The sequence below is a fragment of the Rhipicephalus microplus genome, chromosome X, assembly GCF_043290135.1.
Source record: "Rhipicephalus microplus isolate Deutch F79 chromosome X, USDA_Rmic, whole genome shotgun sequence".
NCBI classification, from domain to species: Eukaryota; Metazoa; Arthropoda; class Arachnida; order Ixodida; family Ixodidae; genus Rhipicephalus; species Rhipicephalus microplus.
The window spans coordinates 376,270,163-376,288,522 of NC_134710.1; the positions used below are offsets into that span (position 1 = coordinate 376,270,163).

Below are 18,360 nucleotides of genomic sequence, written 5' to 3' on the forward strand. Positions count from 1 at the left end.
TTTATCGCGAAATACAGCCAACTAATGGATGTTGCTTCTGTGGTGATGTAGGTAACTTAGCACGTGCTCTGGCGGTGCCCCGCGTTACGCTGACGAGACGTCGTGACGCCGTCCAAATGAGAGGGTGCTATTACAAGCTCCGGACTTGAACAACTGTTATAGGCAGTCCAACGGGCCTGCGACGCAGCAGCGAGACCTGGTCTTTCTGTTCCGACATGGAGCGGCCCGCAACGTGCAGAAGCGCGTTCCAAAGGACCAAATAAAGTTCATTCATATCCATCCATCCATCCACCCACACACGAAATAAATGTACAGAACATTTAAACTATATGAATGTGCATATACCCTTGGTGCAAAAGAAATGCAGAAAGATAACACTTTTATGGTCAGACAATAATGATTTTTGTGGTAGCGTCTTCAGCGGGGAACGATGTAGAGGTGATATGGAGAATTGCGCAAATCAATATGTTTTTTGGAAAAATTTTTGATGCCAAGTTTGGGTCTTCGTGGTTCTCCTGAGGCCACTACGTATTACATTTGTTGACTAGCGAGTAAAAGCGTATAGAAGCGGGCATGGGCCTGCCATCTTGCGGTTGGGCAGACCCTTCATTGCTCGGCTGCGGAAAGGCTCCAGTGGTCACTCTCTACGAAAGTATATTTTTTTATGGCGGCCAGGCCTACTCTTGGCAGCAAGGAGTGCATTCGTTACAATAGCACAGGATATAGCATTCACAATTTCAGTTATATTTTCGTGTTTAGAAAACTTGCAAGACAAATATAAATGGTACTAAAACTTTCATAAAAGCCTTTGCGTTCGAAAACTGACGATTCTTCAGCTGCTCATGGGGCTCACCGCCATCTGTGTGAGAAGGGCACACTTCCGGTGGAACAAAAAATCAACCGTATGTGACGCAATAGTTGGTAAACAAGTTACGTCATTTTGTGTGCACTAACCTTGATCTCAAATCTGGTGTCAAATTACTTTTAATGGGCCCCTGATCACTAACGACTCGCGCTAAGGCGATTGTCGGTGAGTCATTTACGACTGCGCTTCAAGTCAACGTCAGCTAATATAATATGGACTGAATACTGACTAGTTATGTTCAAGTGCACTACCGTTCATTTTGTCTCAATTTTACACAAAAAAACTTATTCTTCAAACTTTTATTTGCCGTTTGTGGCATCGTCCACCAATGCATTAAGGCAACCAACAGCGTAGCAGCGTATACAAGTGATACCTTGCTGCATGGCTTATTTGTTTCACAATACGCAGGTTCTCTAGCATGCACAATGCTTGTGATTTTCTGTTTTAACAGGATGAAAAGTCCTAGTCATGCCAAAATGTTGACATTTTTGTTTTATTCAATGGTCACAATTACTCAAATTCATTCCATTGCACTAAATGGCAATAAGAACAAAAACATCAGCGGACACTCCCTGCGTTGTCTTTTTTTTTCTATTATGCTCCGATAAATTACCAGTACCTATGCGAATGAAGACATGGGAATTGTGCCGTGATAGATAACTTGGCAATCTTCTGACCGATAACGCATATAGTAGACACTGCATGCTACAGAAGGAAATCGGGCTGCAAGATTATTGATAGATGAAAGTACAGCGAGCAGTGCTTTCCGAACCATTGCCCTTGTTTCTTATCTAGAAGGCATGTGTCACCAAGCATACGTTTGTTGCTATTGCATTCTTGCACATCACATTGTTTCCGCAGCTACCGACGAAAGCACTCAGTGTTAAGTGTAATTCGCATCATTCCGCTGCCCGTTGGACACTGCACTGAAGACATTCACTAAGGATAAAACGCACCTAACATTTTCGCACACAACAGAGTCGCAAGCACGCTTAGAACACTGAAACACGCGAGGGGGTGTGTCTTCGCAGACGAATGTTACGAGTGGGCCTTGCCTTGTATGCTCATGTAGTGCAAGGGCTGGCTGCACTAAGTAATAATAGCATGGGCCATGGGCGCTAGAAAAAGATTTTTCGTCATATTAAAACCATCATAAATTCTTTGTTCATTACATCTATGTAATATTGTTGTGGAAAAGAAATCTCATTTGTAAAACTGATTGATTGCTTCGACTTTGAAACTTGGTTTTTCCTTATTAAGGCTGGTGCACACCGGCGACTAGGAGCGGTCGCACGACCATTTGGAACTGGTCGCAAGCAGTCCCGAACGGTCGCAAACGGTCGCAAAGCGACTGCTTTGGCTAGTCGCTTCGTGACCGGTTTTTTGGTCGCGCGACTGCAGTCGCAAAATAGTTGGAACCAATAAGCGAAGGCCAGAAGTGATGTCAGCTTTGTTTACATCCAGGCTTCTCGTTTGCTTTTTTTTTCTCATTACGCTGGCCCACTGCCGCAAGGTACGAATGACGAGTGCGTTCCTCCATGGATGTTTCCTCGTGTCTGGCGAACGCTACCATGGGCTCCTTTGAGTACTCGGCCGAGCTCCTAATCGACGCGATTAAAATGTACGCATATCTGTATGACAAGCGGCACCCTTTTTTTAAAAATCGGACGAAGGACCGGGCTTGGGCAGAGATCAAAAACATGTTCGGCATCTCGAGTAAGTACCGTGATTTTGTGTTTGAATAGCTATATAAGCAAGAACAGTAGTGTAGTGCATGGCTAGCATTGAATGAACAATGAAAATATTGGTATTTGTACTGCAAAGTGACATGGTTATTTTGCATTAGATGTATTGACAGTGATGTATGCGAGCGCAGTTGTGTGCACGTTTATTCTCGCGACTTTCCGAGTTTAACATCAAAATCTATGTGAAAGAATATTGCATAGCTGATATTAAAGCTCAGACGTTCAAAATACTGCTCGCGGTTTGCGACTCACCTCGCGCATGCTCCTTGCCGTGTTTTTACGTCATCGTCACGCCAAGAAAATGTGTGCTTTTGTGAACGTGCGGCCTTTGCAATGCATTACATCGAGTGCGCGATGAGGGAGGGGGGTGCAAGCGTAATTTTACTTATGTGTTGCAATTCTACTGTTTTAAAAAAGATTACAAAGTAGCTTCTGCTTTGAGAGCATTTTGTGCGCTCCATAGAGGAGCGTGTAATTAAGACATACAAAACGTGTTTAGCAGCACACTCTAATGTCCGGATTTGTGAGTCAGACAGGCTGTTGATGCCAAATGACATGCAATTGTGAAAAAAAAAGATATGGTAGTGTTCTGGTGGCAGTGCGAACACTGAAGGAAAACACGGATGGGGGAATTTATTCTTCTGTAATGTGTCCCATATCTAATCCTCGTTTCTTCACAATCGATCCTTTCCTCTCCTGTGTTTGCCTATTGGTGCCTTTATCTCTCGATTATTCCTCTTTCTTCCCAGTGTTTATATCTCTCCACTTCCTACTGTGCCTCGTTTCTGTTTTTGTTTCTTCGTTCCTATATTTTAAAGCCAATTTTTCATGTCTGCTTCTATGTGTTGGTATGTTTTCATGTTTTGGTCCCTTTATTTTCTTCTTATATTTTCCTTCCTATCGCTCTCCCTATGTTACACTTTGAGTCATATAGTATGTTTGTTTCATTTCTTTCTCTCGAAAATTCTCATCTTCTAGTTAGTTTCATCCTTCTTTTCAAGTTATTTAACGTTTGCTTTTGTTTGACAACACTCGCTCCCGCTGTACACGGCGGGGCGCTTGGCCGTTACCAATGGTATATACTCGCCTGTGGAGCTTTGCACAGTGCAGTAATGCTTAAAAAGCTTCACTGAGAAGGTGATGAAGACATCATGTGCTGGTTCATGAAATAGACTTTTTACATGTGAACCTCAGTTGCTGACAGCATAAACAGCCTCTTTGTTACAATAGCTTGGCAGACAAGCTTACCTTCAAGAAACAGAGTACATAACTCTTTGCATAATTAATCATTGCTTCAGCTGTGATGTCGTGCACATGTAGGCGGACGGTCCGAAACACTAGGTGGGCGTCAACTCTGGAATCCTCGACCGTAGGTTCCCTCAATCATGTCGTGGTTTTGCAATGTTAAGCCCCTACCAATATTTTAGTATATATACCGTAATTACTCGAATCTAACGCGCACAATTTTTCCGGTTAAGCGAGTTCATAAATCGCATGCGCGTTACAATCGAGTACGAACAAAAAAATTACGGTCAATCTATTGCCATCGGCAAATCTAAAATGGCCGCCCCCTACGTGCGTCGGCATGGCGCGTCGGCCATTTCTGCCTATGTGTTTCCCATGTGCAGCACTTCGTACGTGTGCTGAGGAGTTCGTCATCTAGTAGTGCATTAGCATCGACGGCGTAGAAGGGCCGACTCCAAAAACTCGAGTGCACCACGATGCCGCTTTTAAAAGAAAAGTCATCGCATGTGCAGAAACGAACGGAAATCGGGCCGCATCGCGGTCGTTCGGAGTTCCCAAAACGTGCGTGCGGGACCGGCGAAAACAAAAGCAGAAGATTGTCGACAGCAAAGCTTCACGCAAAGGCTTCAGTGGACCACGGCAGGGTCGGTTTTCGCAAATTAAAGAGCTGCTCGGCGAGTATGTGCTTGAGCAGCAAGCGGCACAGCGGCTCGTGACGACAGAACTGCTCCAAGTACGGGCTATGCAATTAGCCTTAGAAAAAGGTCTAATGCGGAGCCAGTTTAAAGCGAGCAGGTGCTGGCTAACTAACTTTATGAAGAGGAAAGGCTTTTGCCTCCGAAGGAGAACGGGCATATGCGAAAAGTTTTGCGGCGGAGTACGATGAAAAGCTTCTCAGTTTTCGGAGGTTCGTCCTAAACTTGCAGCGCAACAACAGCAGATTTTTTTCCTGCGTGGGCAAATCGGGAATGCCGATCAGACGCCTCTTTACTTCGACATGCCTGGCACCACAACTGTCGAGAAGAAGGGGGCGAAGCAAGTTGGCGTGCTGACATCGGTCCACGGTAAAACTACAGTGACAGCAATGCTCTGTTACACGTCAGATGGGTACAAGCTTCGCCCGTACCTCATATTCAAATGGAAGACGCTCCCGAAAAGAGTTGTTTTTTCGAGTGGTGTGATTGTGCGGGCCAGCGAGAAAAATGGGTGCGCGTTGCAATCGATGTCTTCAATTTTTTTTTTCGCGGTGGAAATCGGGTGCGCGTTACAATCGAGGGCGCGGTAGAATGGAGTAAATACGGTAGCATGCGATTCAGTTTGATGCCCAATATTCATATTTCTAGGGTCCTGCAACCGAAATGTTCCGGGCAAAGAAAATAAAGACCGCTCACAATTGTGCAGAAATAAAGTAGAAAATTTATCAGCGATACAGTATGCACAAGACATTGTTACAGCAAGGGTCTTGTTTTCAGGTGTCCTTGTTGAGAAACGATTTAAGAACCTTCGTGATACCTTCAAAAGGAAACAACAAGATATACGTGAGAAACAAAGAAGCGGAGCCAGAGCAGCCGACATTCCAACAATAAAATGGCCCCATTTGAGGCCACGCTTGAATTAATGGAATGTGAGTCTGAGCCTGAGGCGTAAGCTCAGTATTAGCTGACTATTGAGTACTAAACAGGGAAAGTGTATTTAATTCACATGACTGTTATACATACACATAAATACACACATATAAATACACGGAAGTACACTGCACATAAACATAGAAGTCCCAGGAGGTAATTCACAGTGGGCATGCATGTGTTCAGAACATAGTGGCATTGGGCTGTTTTAAAGTCGAATAATTGTGGATACAGCTACGAAGAATAACTCTGTGCATCATTCTTTCAGGGTACTGTGCAACATGAGTGCCATTGACCAAAGGTAATGAATGATGCTTGCCCTTCATTGAACAAAAAATGAAATGTTTTGGTTAGCATAGCACAATGCATCAAAACAATGCAAAAATATAGCATACCGTACAACTGGCATGTGAACAGCTTCACAAAACAGAACTTCGAACACCAAGAATTAGAGAATTGAGTGTACTTTTGTGTCATTCACAGTTCTCAGTTACCGAAAGAAAGAAGGCTTAATATAAAATCTAAATATCTGGAGAGATCGCTTATAGCGTGTGTCATAAGGCTGTTCATAGGCAAGCATTACACATATTCATTACAAGAATGCAGCTTGAGTATTTATATTGTAACAAAACAGTAAAAATGCTCTAAAGATGTACACAATAGCACTGACAGAATCGCATATTGCATGTTCTCTTGCAGCAGCCACATCATAGCAGACGAGGCTGACGAGAGGTGAGCATGCACAAAAATGTTCGGTACCATGTGCATGCACTTGAAGTTCTACACGCATGGATTTGGACCTAGAAACATTACTTTTTATTGCTAGGTGATTGTACTTTGCAAAATTACAAAAAATGCAAGCATGTTTGAAAGATGGTGTTCAATTTGTTAGCTTGCCCTAACCACTGAATTTTTTAAAATACATTCAGCACTCAACAATGAACAGAAGCAGACAGGAATACATGAGGGCACAGGCATTGTTTCTGTGTGAATGTAGTTATTGTGCAACGCTAAATATTTCTGAAAAAGCAAAGTATTAATCAGTGAAAGGCTGCAATTGAGCAAACTAATGCATTATCTACACACACTGGCAACACATTCATGTCATTTCGTTATGAACAAGTGCCCAGCACTGATTGCTATACAAGTGAGCTGAATAATGTGAACCATTCACTCATTCGTAGCAGTAAAATCATGCTGCGAAAGTCGTAAGCAGCATGTGTTCAAGAAGCATAATGACAGCACACACAGTTTCATCAGACACATCATTGCACAGCCATTTAAGATTGACTGTATAAATTTCATTCACATAGCCAGTGAGATTTCTCTTGTTCTCATTTTGATGTGCAGCCTACATAGCATTTTATTAACATAATGCGCACATTAAACTTCTGTATGCACACCTTCTATACAGCAGTGCTTAATCAAGAACGCAAGTGACTTCTTATGATGATTAAACCTCGTATTGAGTGCAATCATATTGTCATTTTAACTCCCAAAGAATGCCTAAAACAGTTCATATACTAGTGGCACCATCAAATACACAGAGAAAAGTTTTCATCACTGCAGTTCACTGCCTCGGCCAAGCCATGCAGTGGAACCTGAACGTACCTCTGATACGGCTGAGGAGACTGGTGTCGACGTCTGCAGCAATGAGTAAAACATTTACGAATCCGCCTAAGTAATGACAAATGAAGGGCATGCATAGATAGCCAACATAAAAACATGTTTTGTAACTTTCTTCATGTTCTAGCACATTTGGAGAATGTGTCTAATGTTTTCACAACAGATTCTGCTGCAGGCAATTGTAACACTTCATAAGTTATACAGTAATACTTCCTTCTTCTGCAGTGACACTTCAGCAATCACCTCAAGAGAGTAGCCACCATCAAAACAGTGCGTAAATGGAAAAATTATTTTAGGTACTCCTGGCGATAGATCACAATCACAACATTTTGAAAAGGATCTCTTTCTGTACATTTAAGCAATATGTATAATTCACTGCAGGTCACGCTCGTCAAGATGACAAAGGACCTGCGAAGGTGCTAGGTGAGATATACCGCAAGAGCTATAGGATAAACTTGCAGATTTTGCACAATCTTGCACATGATACAAAAAACAAAACTTTATAAGGTGAACGCTTGGTCAAGTTGGTACACAGACATAGTAAAAAGAAACAGTGTGAGAATGACAAGGTAGAAACAGAAAAAACAGGAGAGAGCACCGGCTTTAAACTGATGTTTTTTATTGTGGGCACATTTATACAATGACAGACAGAACCCATGCAACTACCGCAATATTAGACGTCAATATCACAACATAATCACCCTATCAAAAAACACGAGTGTCCATTTCAAAGATGAAAAGCCCATTTATTTCTCAAAGAGAAGTAGACGCCCTATTGGCACATTTATCTTTTAAGTGTGCCATTTCATTTGCTTCAGTTACTCTATTTTTTCTTCCTTTCATAGTGTCCAAAATCACAAAAATCAGTTGAAGATCAGTGCTGTCTTGTTTCTTCTGTTTCTACCTTGTCGTTCTCACACTTTTTTTTACTAAACAGTGCTTTATGATGCAACAATGCCACCTTAAAGCATTCATATGCATAAATCACAGATCACACTTGCTTTATAGCAATGCAGGAGACGGCACACGCCATGAAGCTGTGGAACAAGCGTGCATGGAGCACCTTGAACACATCTGAGCGAACAGGGGAATTAACAAAAAACATAACTTTGGTTTCTTCGCTCTACGTACCGATGCACGCCTCGGAGAGCTACCAGTGCACATTGCGCAAGATATAATGCATGCACTAGAACTTATGCTGTATGAAGCAGAGGTGAAACTCTGTCAGAGCAGTGCAGCAACTTGAAGTGTTTACATACCGCCGATGACACCCACCTTTTTTTTATCTTGTGTTCGCTTCTCTAGTCCCAACTTAAAGGGGTCATGACTGGTCACCCAACAATGCACGGTTATCAGCAAAAACAAAACTATAGAGTCAAATGTGCTAGTACACGTGTGAAAAGTGGCCTTAAGAGACTATTTTAGACAAAAATAAGCCGTAGAAATCATCGGCTCTTAACTCAGCCAACCACAGGTGACCCCCATTTTGTCATGGCGTGCAAGACGTCACAAGCCGAAGGAGCTGTGGCAAAGGTATACGCATTGCACATTCACAGGACCCATTTTGCCATCCAAAATTATTTTCTGCAAGTACCAGCACTACATTGGTAATGCAGTAGCAATGTTTCAACCCCTGGAAGTCACTTAGCTTTAGTGGCGAGTTCGACAATGCCAAAAAAAATTTTATTTCAAGCGCAGTTGACGATGAAACACGACCATTTGCCAGAATGCACACCGTGCAGCAGCTTGCCGAACAAGCGGTTCGTGATGTAACGGCTAGGGAGTGCGTCAGTGTTGCCCAACTGTCAGGCCACTAGCTCGTTTATAAAAATATTCGATTATAAATTAACAGCTCGAGCAAATTGCTCAAATTTTGCCAGCTTGTCTGTGAACATACAAGAATCAGCCCGTACAACACAAATTATGGTTGAAAATTGGGTGTATTGACCCCTCTAAGGCAACTTATTTCTGTGATAATTATAGTGATAACTGTGCATTAACTCAAAGACTTTAACATGAATTATTTATTTTTGTGTTTTCATGGTTATATGTGGACATGACATAGTTTTCCCTGTAATGTATCTGTTGTGTCACCGATAATTTTTCTCTTCTTTGTTTAGCTTAAGAGGATCCCATGTAGACAAGTTCTGTTAGCAATAAAATGCATTTACAACACATCTTCACCTTGTACGCCTCAAGTGCTGTTCACCACTCTGTCCTGCCAAGGAACCTGGCCGTCTGTGACGAAGTAGTGCGCCAATTTATCTCGAACTTTCTTGGCATACCTGCAACGCATAAGTGCCATGCAAAATTTGTGTCAGCGTAGCCTGATGGAGGACACACACTGTAAAAGGAGCATGCTGAGCTTGAAAATCTCACGCGTAGTTGCATTTCAGTGTCGTAGTCATGACGCTACATCGCCAAAGTGTTCCTCAATTTTATGTAATAATGAGCACTACCTCTGCTGTCTATTTTCTACGGCATCATCACAGCTTCTGATAGAATGCGTATTTAATGACTAACTTTAGAAATTTTGATATGTCAAGTTTCATGACAGCCAAGGTCAGCAACTGCTCGCATTTGGACAAAACCATTGTAGACTTTTGAGAGAACGATTGCCCTGTACAGTTAAACCTAATTAAATGTAACTCGGTCAGCTCAAAATTTATCATAATTGATGGACCCGTTCAATAGGGATCAGCAAGGTACTCAACAAGAATATCGTTTTGTTTTGTTGAAACCTCATCTTGCATGGCACATGGCTGTGCCCGTCAATTTGGAACAAGGTTGACCTCTATGTTCTCTTATTGCTCCTTTGTTAACATATATTCAGCTACAATAGGAAAGTAGAAGAATCAAGGACTCATTTCTGTTAAGTAGACACAGTCCTAATTGGAACAAACAAAAAAACTGATATAAGTATATAGGGTGCTGTTTGTAGTAATTATGATATAAATGTGAAGAAACCAAATGGATGTAAAGATTGGCACTTCTAGGGACAAAACTTGTGCCACAAATCTCCCATAAAGTGACCGGGGAGATTTGGTAGAAGCTACCATGGTGGCATGATACATGAGAGCGGCCGCGTCAGCAGCACGGGTAAGTGAGCTCTGCACATATCTACCTATAACTTTACAAATTTTGGTTCTAGGAGGGTCAGAGTGGTGTATATTTGTTTGTGAAGATACAAGGAGTTCAACCGCTACAAATACTGCTATTACAAACGAAAATTTTTAATTTTAGAAGCGGAAAACAGTGTGAATCTGTGAAAACAACAACAGTCTGACCACGTGTTTTTTACAATCGCTTGTAGCTTTGTTAATATTCCACCGGGAAACTTCTTACTTCTAAAGTTGAAAGTCCTTAGGGTAGACCTGACGCTACTGAAGTTTGATCAGGCTAGGTTTAATAGTTCCAGAGTTATTCCTCAATCAAAATTAAGCCTAATCACTAAAAAGAATAAATTGGTAATATCACCTCGCAAACGCATTTAAATTTTGTCCGCTTAATATAATAATAAACCGCACCCCATAGGCTACCAGGAGGCCCACTTCTGTACACTTTAGGCCCTTAATTAAGGTGGTAATCAGCAAAAAGCTCATTTCAATAAAACAAATTTTCAAAAGGAGCTACAAATGCCACCGAAAAATAGCTAATATCTTCTTTTAGAACACAACAGTCCGTTTTTTTTCGTGTAAAAATAATTTTGATAGCTTAAGGTAACTGGAAGATACAGAGTTAGAATATAACGAGAACCGCTAATAAACAAGTGGCGCCCGCGTCTTCCCTCGTCCTCGCTCAGAGAAGGATGGTGGCTCACTGCTTAGGAGAAAGGTACCCCCGTCAGATCAAAGTCTTGAACCACGTGTTTTTTTTCCTTACGATCGCTTTTAACTTTGCTAATAACCTACCGGGAAACTTCTAACTCATACAGTGCAAAGCCCTAGTTGTAGACCTGTCGCCGCTCAGGTTTCATCAGGACAGGAGTAATAGTACCGGAATTATTTCGTGACCAAAATTAAGCTTAATCACTTAAAAGATTAATTTAACATCATCTCACAAACAAATTTAAATTTTGTCCGCTTGATATAATAATGAACAGCACCCCATAGGCTAACCGGAGGCCCAACTCCGTACTCTCTAGGCCCTTAATTAAGGGGGTATTCAGCAGAATTCTCATTTCAATAAAATTTTTTTATAAAAATAACCACAAACTTGACTGATACACCGCTGAAACCTACAATTAGAACATAACAATCCGGGTGCGGCGATGACGTAGTGGTTAGAGCATCCGCCTCGCATGCAAGTTGTCCGTGGTTCAAATCCCGGTGCCGCGCAGTTCCCAACCGGATTTTAAAAAAAAAAATCCGCGTGTTGATGGAACTGCATGAAGAGGCCTGGGGTGCGGCCTCACCCGTAACCACCGCCGGGAACGCCTTCCTCACCAGAGAAGGATTGGCCACCCTGGTGCAGTATCTGGCCACTACCTCCCCCATGCATACGTCAAATAACTCACGGCCCACAGTCCCCAGCAGCTGCAAAGCAACTGACCACGGCGGCGGTCAGATCTGCAACGCAGCAGAGGGTGCTAAGAATCTCTGGATCCGGACAGGCCGCCATTGAAACCTGAACTTGGCAATATTTAACGCTAGAACCTTATCTAGTGAGGGAAGTCTAGCTGTACTATTCGAGGAGCTAGAGGGTGTTAAATGGGATATAATAGGGCTCAGTGAGATTAGGAGGACAGATGAGGCCTATACTGTGCTACAGAATGGGCACGTTCTTTGCTATCGGGGCTTGGCAGACAGAAGAGAACTGGGAGTGGGTTCCTAATTCACAGAAACATAGCTGGCAACATAGAGGAATACTATAGCATTAATGAAAGGGTGGTAGGTATTGTAATTAAACTGAATAAAAGATACAAGATGAAGGTAGTACAGGCTTATGGGCCTACATCCACCCATGATGACGCTTCAGTTGAAAGCTTCTATGAAGACATGGAATCGGCAATGAGTAAGGTAAAAACAGTATACTATAGTGATGGGCGACATTAATGCAAAGGTAGGGAAGAAGCAGGCTGGAGACCAGGCAGTAGGAGATTATGGCATCGGCACTAGAAACGCCAGAGGAGAGCTACTAGTAGAATTCGCAGAACGCAATAATTTGCGGATTTTGAATACCTTCTACCGAAAATGAGAAAACCGCAAGTGGACATGAAGGAGCTCTAATGGCAAAAATAAGAACGAAATAGACTTTATAATGACTGCACACCCAGGAATCGTGCAGGATGTGGAAGTGGTTGGCAAGGTACGATGCAGTGACCATAGAATGGTACGGTCTCGAATTCGCTTAGACTTGAAGAAGGAACGACAGAAACTGATACGCAAGAAGCCAATCAATGAGCTAGCACTGAGAGGGAAAGTACAGGAATTTATAGTGTCGCTGCAGAACAGGTACTCGGCTCTTAGTGAGGAAACCAACTTTAGCATAGATACAATGAATGATAATCTGACGAGTATCATTACGGAGTGTGCAGTGGAAGTTGGAGGCAGGGTAGTTAAACAGGACACTGGCAAGCTTTCCCAGGAAACGAAGAACCTAATTAAGAACCGTCAAATCATGAAAGTCTCAAGTACAACAGACAAAATAGAACTGGCAGAGCTTTCGAAATTGATTATTAGGCGTAAGGTATGCGATGTAAAAAGGTATAACATGGAGAGAATTGAACACACTCTGAAAAACGGAGGAAGCGTCAAAGCAGTGAAGAGGAAACTTGGGATAGACAAAAGTCGGATGTATGCACTAAGGGACAAAGAAGGCAAAACAACTACCAATATGGATAGGATGGTTAAAATAGCGGAGGAGTTTTACAGAGATCTGTAGAGTAGCCGAGACAACCACGACCTTAATACTATAAGAACTAGCAGTAGCCCAGATGACACCCCACCAGTAATGATAGAAGAAGTCAGAAAAGCTTTAGAGAGCATGCAAAGAGGCAAAGGTGCTGGTGAGGATCAGGTAACATCAGACCTGCTGAAAGATGGAGGACAGATTGTGTTAGAAAAACTAGCCACCCTGTTTACGAGGTGTCTCTTGACGGGAAGGGTACCAGAGTCTTGGAAGAACGCTAACATCATCTTAATACATAAGAAAGGATATGACAAGGACTTGAAGAATTACAGGCCGATCAGCTTGCTCTCTGTGGTATACAAGCTATTTACAAAGGTAATTGCTAACAGAGTAAAGAAAACATTATAATTCAATCAACCAAAGGAACAACCAGGATTTAGAACAGGCTACTCAACAATTGACCACATTCATACTATCAATCAGGTAATACAGAAATGCTCAGAGTATAACCAACCACTATACATAGCCTTTATAGATTACGAGAAGGCGTTTGATTCAGTAGAAATATCAGCAGTCATGCAGACACTGCGGAATCAGGGCATAGATGAAGTATATATAAACATTCTGGAAGAAATCTACAGGGGATCAACTGCTACCATAGTGCTTCATAAAGAAAGCAACAGAATACCAATCAAGAAGGGTGTAAGGCAGGGGGACACAATCTCCCCAATGCTATTTACCGCGTGCTTACAGGAGGTTTTCAGAAGCCTAGAAAGGGAACAGTTAGGGATAAGAAATAATGGAGAATACCTTAGTAACTTGCGCTTCGCCGATGACATTGCATTGCTGAGTAACTCAGGGGACGAATTGCAACTCATGATTACAGAGTTAGACAAGGAGAGCAGAAAGGTGGGTCTTAAAATTAACCTGCAGAAAATGAAAGTAATGTACAACAACCTCGGAAAGGAGCAGCGCTTCGAGATAGGTAATAGTGCACTTGAAGTTGTAAAAGACCATGTCTACTTAGGGCAGGTAATAACCGCAGAGCCTAACCACGAGAATGAAGTAACTAGAAGAATAAGAATGGGGTGGAGCACATTCGGCAAGCACTCTCAAATTATTACAGGTAGATTGCCACTATCCCTCAAGAGGAAGGTATATAACAGCTGTATCTTGCCGGTACTTAGCTACGGAGCAGAAACCTGGAGACTTACAAAGAGGGTTCAGCTTAAATTGAGGACGACGCAACGAGCAATGGAAAGAAAAATGGTAGGTGTAACCTTAAGAGACAAGAAGAGAGCAGAGTGGATTAGGGGACAAACGGGGGTTAAGGATATTATACTTGAAATAAAGAAGAGGAAATGGACATGGGCCGGGCATGTAGTGCGTAGAGAGGATAACCGCTGGTCATTAAGGGTAACTAACTGGATTCCCAGAGAAGAGAAGCGAGTTAGGGGGAGACAGAAGGTTAGGTGGGCAGATGAGATTAAGAAGTTTGCGGGTATAAATTGGCAGCAGCAAGCACAGGACTGGGTTAACTGGCGGAACATGGGAGAGGCCTTTGTCCTGCAGTGGACGTAGTCAGGCTGATGATGATGATGATGTTGACCATGGTAGAACTTAGCACGTTATATTCGAGTGTCAGAGGTTCATTTCACCGACACCAAGGTATCCTTTCACTACGCTTTTCTTCATATTGTCATTGTGAATACTACTAGCATCTTCTACACATTCCCTTGCTTTGATGTGTGATAGTACTAAAGAACTTTCACCAACTGATGCTTATAAATAAAAGTAGTAAAACTTGACTAGCTCTTGAGCAACAGACACGATTTGACATACAAATGACCTCGAAAACAGAAAACAAATGACCTCGAAAACAGAAGTCGCCGGAAAAATCTTGTTTTCTATGGCGTTGATGATAAAACCTCAGAATCCTGAGATGAATCCGAAGCTATAATAAAGAATATTAGCAAAACGAGCCTTGGAATGGAACTCGAGTCTGTGGAAAGGGCGCATCGCTTAGGACGCTATAATGAGAATAAAAAGAGGCCAATTATTGTTAAATTCTCATTGTACAAAGAGCGTCAGGCAGTGCTTCTCAATGCCAAAAGATTCAAGAATTCCCAGTACAGCGTTAGCGAAGAATACTCACATGAGACAAGAAGTATCGGTAATAAGCTGTCGGAATATGCTAAGACAAAGAGAGAGGATAAGAACAATAAAATGAAGCTGAATTTTGACAACTTGATTATCAACGGCAGGGCTTTCAGGTGAAATGACGAAAAAGAAGAGGTCGTCCCAGTACGCAGGCAATGACAAACTAGAAAAAAAGAGAAATACCGATGTCAAAAACTTGTTGCCGTCATCGTGAACTGCCGAAGCGTAGGTAATAAATTTGTTGAGCTCTTGGGCTTAATTGGGAGTGTTAACGCAGATATAGTCCTTGGCACAGAATCTTCGCTACAGCCCTCGATTGCGGATAGTGAGGTGTTTCCGCAAAATTTCGTCGTCTATCGCAACGATAGGCTCACAGCAAGTGGTGGCGTTTTTTTACTTGTTCGTTTTTGCTTACAGTCATTTGAAGTTGATTATAAGTGCGACGGACTGGAGTCTGTATGGTGCAAGATAATACTGCCTGATAACTTCGCGTTTTTGGTCGGAGTGGTTTATCGCTCACCGAGCTCATATATTAGCATATTGCAAACATTAGATGAAATTCTTTCTGAAGCCTCAGCCAAGACAATACTCCTAGGGGGGGATTTCAATCTGCCTGGCTTATCCTGGGGTAATGGTTCCTGTACAAGTATAAGCGGGCGCATGAACCTTGCGATGAAAAATATCGCCGACACGTTTGGTTTGACGCAGTACGTTACCACCACTACTCGCAATGACGCTGTGTTAGACTTGTTGTTTTGTAACTCGTCAAATTTCGCAAATGACGTGACTGTGATTCCAGGAATTAGTGATCATCTTGCTGTTGTTGCTTGTATCTGAAAGAAAAAAGTGTGTGCGAAGTTACCTACGAGTAGAAGGATCTACTTTTATGACAAGGGTGACTACGATGCAATTTCTAAAAAACTTCGTGATTCGTTCCCTGTTTTCGAATGTCTTTTTGAGGAGGGCAATGTGCATGATATGTGGGACAAATTTAAGAATATATTTTCCGAGTTAACAAACAGACATATCCCCAGTGTTCATTCATCACGGCTAAAAAAGCACAAACAACCATGGGTAACAGCACATATATTAAAACTTATCAACAAAAGGAAGAGGGCATTAGGCGCGTTCAAGAAAAGCAAATCAGTTGCTCACTTTGAAAAACTGAAGTCGATTACCCACGAATATAAGCTAAAGATAGGAAAAGCTAAAGATGATTACTTCACTGAGCTGAGCAACAAAATTGTATCAAATCCTAAAATGTTTTGGAAGTGCTAAAAACAGTGTGGCTCAGATTCCTTTGGAATACAGGAGTTAAATTATAACGGCAAGGTAATTACGAATGACGAAGATAAGGCTTCATGGTTAAACAGCTTTTTCCACTCGGTATTCTTACCCAAACACAGCTGTAATTATCATCCAACTATTATGAGCATTTCGTCTATGCTTCCTGTCGAGCTTAGTGTTAATAGAATTGAAAAACTATTGAAGGACGTTGATGAGAGTAAATCTAGTGGTCCACATGGAATTTCTCCGCGTGTACTGAAGCGTTGTGCGGGGCCAATTTCTATGTATCTTTATGCAATGTTTGAAAGATCTTGAACGACAGGTACCTTACCACATGACTGGAAAATTGCGCACGTGGTACCGATACACAAAGGTGGGTCCAAAAAAGACGCTAGTAATTATAGACCAATATCGCTTACATCTATCCCGTGTAAAATCCTCGAACATATTTTATACAAAGAAATAATAACTCATTTAAACAAGCATAAGTTACTAATCAACAAGCAGCATGGATTTCGCAGAGGGCTGTCTTGCAGAACACAATTAGTCGAATTTTATCATGATGTAATATCGGGTGTCGATACTGTAGGACAATTTGACGGTGTGTTCTTAGATTTTCGGAAAGCGTTTGACACGGTGTCACATTCACTCTTACTGTTTAAGCTTACCACCCTGAACATTGATAAGACTGTTTTTAAATGGATCGAATGTTACCTTTCCCAAAGAACACAAACCGTAGTACTGAATGGAAAATGCTCCGAATACACCGATGTTACCTCAGGGGTCCCACAAGGCTCCGTCCTGGGTCCGCTATTGTTTTTAATTTATGTTAATGATATCTCTGCAGGAATTTCATCTTCTATACGGTGGTTTGCGTACAGAAACATTTTTGATCACAATGATGTATTAGAACTTCAGAAAGACTTATCGCTCATTCATAGCTGGTGTACCAAATGGAAAATGAATTTGAATATAACAAATGTGTGTTTGTCGTATGCTTTAACACAAAACCTACTGTCCGAACACTGTTTAAATGCCCATTACTAATACAAAACGCATGTGAGCCTCTCGTCTGTGTCCCTTCTGTATCCTTCAGTCTTTTCAGTCGCGCACTATATGTGTCACGGCACCTCAACAGTCATAAATTGAATGAAAGCATACCGCGAAGCTTTGCAGCCGGTAGGCCTTGATGGTATGAGCGCTCCGCCGGCTGTTTCCTTGTCCCTCCAGCTTTTAGGTGAAAGATGTCCTTCCCAATCCTCGCTGTCTGTGGCACCACGGGGGCAATAGGCAGTAGAGGATGCTGTGGACTCCCTAAGGAGAAAGTTATGTAGCACTATGCATGCTCCGATGTATGCCTTCATATTAACTTCTTTCGCCTTAATGGGTCGGCACAGCACCCTCAACCTTTGTGCCAGAATGTCAAAGGTATTCTCAATAGTGCGGCGTGCCCTGGACATCCTATAATTGAAGACGCGATGCTCGTAGGACTTGTCGTCGTCTTCATGCAGTGCTGAAAAGGACAACACTGAACATTGTAGCAAAAACAAGCTCACAAGCTTTATGTAACATAACGCTATCATTCGTGATAACAAATGAAACATGCAGTGAGCCGTGCACTGTCACAAAGGTCCAGCAAAGATGGTAACTTGCCATCACAGATGTTTCTGTAAGAGACCTTCAAAGACCCCGATAAACTATAACTCTAGTTACCTACATACGTGCAAGAAAAAAATCTCAAAATTCAAAACAATGATCACACAAGGAAGCAGAATTAAGCGCACTAGTCGCCAATGTGTGCTTAAAGAGTATGCCCTTGTTTTGCTCCTCATTCTGAGTTTTGGCGGCTGTTCTCGCATTGCACCAACCGAACCATTTTTGCATACTTATGAAGCACGATTACCTACTCAAACACTTCTCTATTGCATATTGCTTTTAACAAATCTCACAGGTCATT

The 18,360-nt window shown here is 42.1% G+C and overlaps 1 protein-coding gene across 1 annotated transcript; it reads right to left on the minus strand.

Annotated features, from left to right (window-relative positions):
- Positions 1 to 9,094: 9,094 nt before the first annotated feature.
- On the minus strand, positions 9,095 to 17,910 carry LOC142776401 (uncharacterized). Its single transcript, XM_075880019.1, has 2 exons — positions 17,565 to 17,910; positions 9,095 to 9,391 (listed from the first exon to the last, which is right to left on the minus strand). Exons 1-2 carry the CDS (start codon positions 17,861 to 17,863, stop codon positions 9,301 to 9,303), a joined length of 390 nt encoding a protein of 129 aa, XP_075736134.1. The 5' UTR covers positions 17,864 to 17,910; the 3' UTR covers positions 9,095 to 9,300.
- Between the last annotated feature and the right edge of the window lie 450 nt (positions 17,911 to 18,360).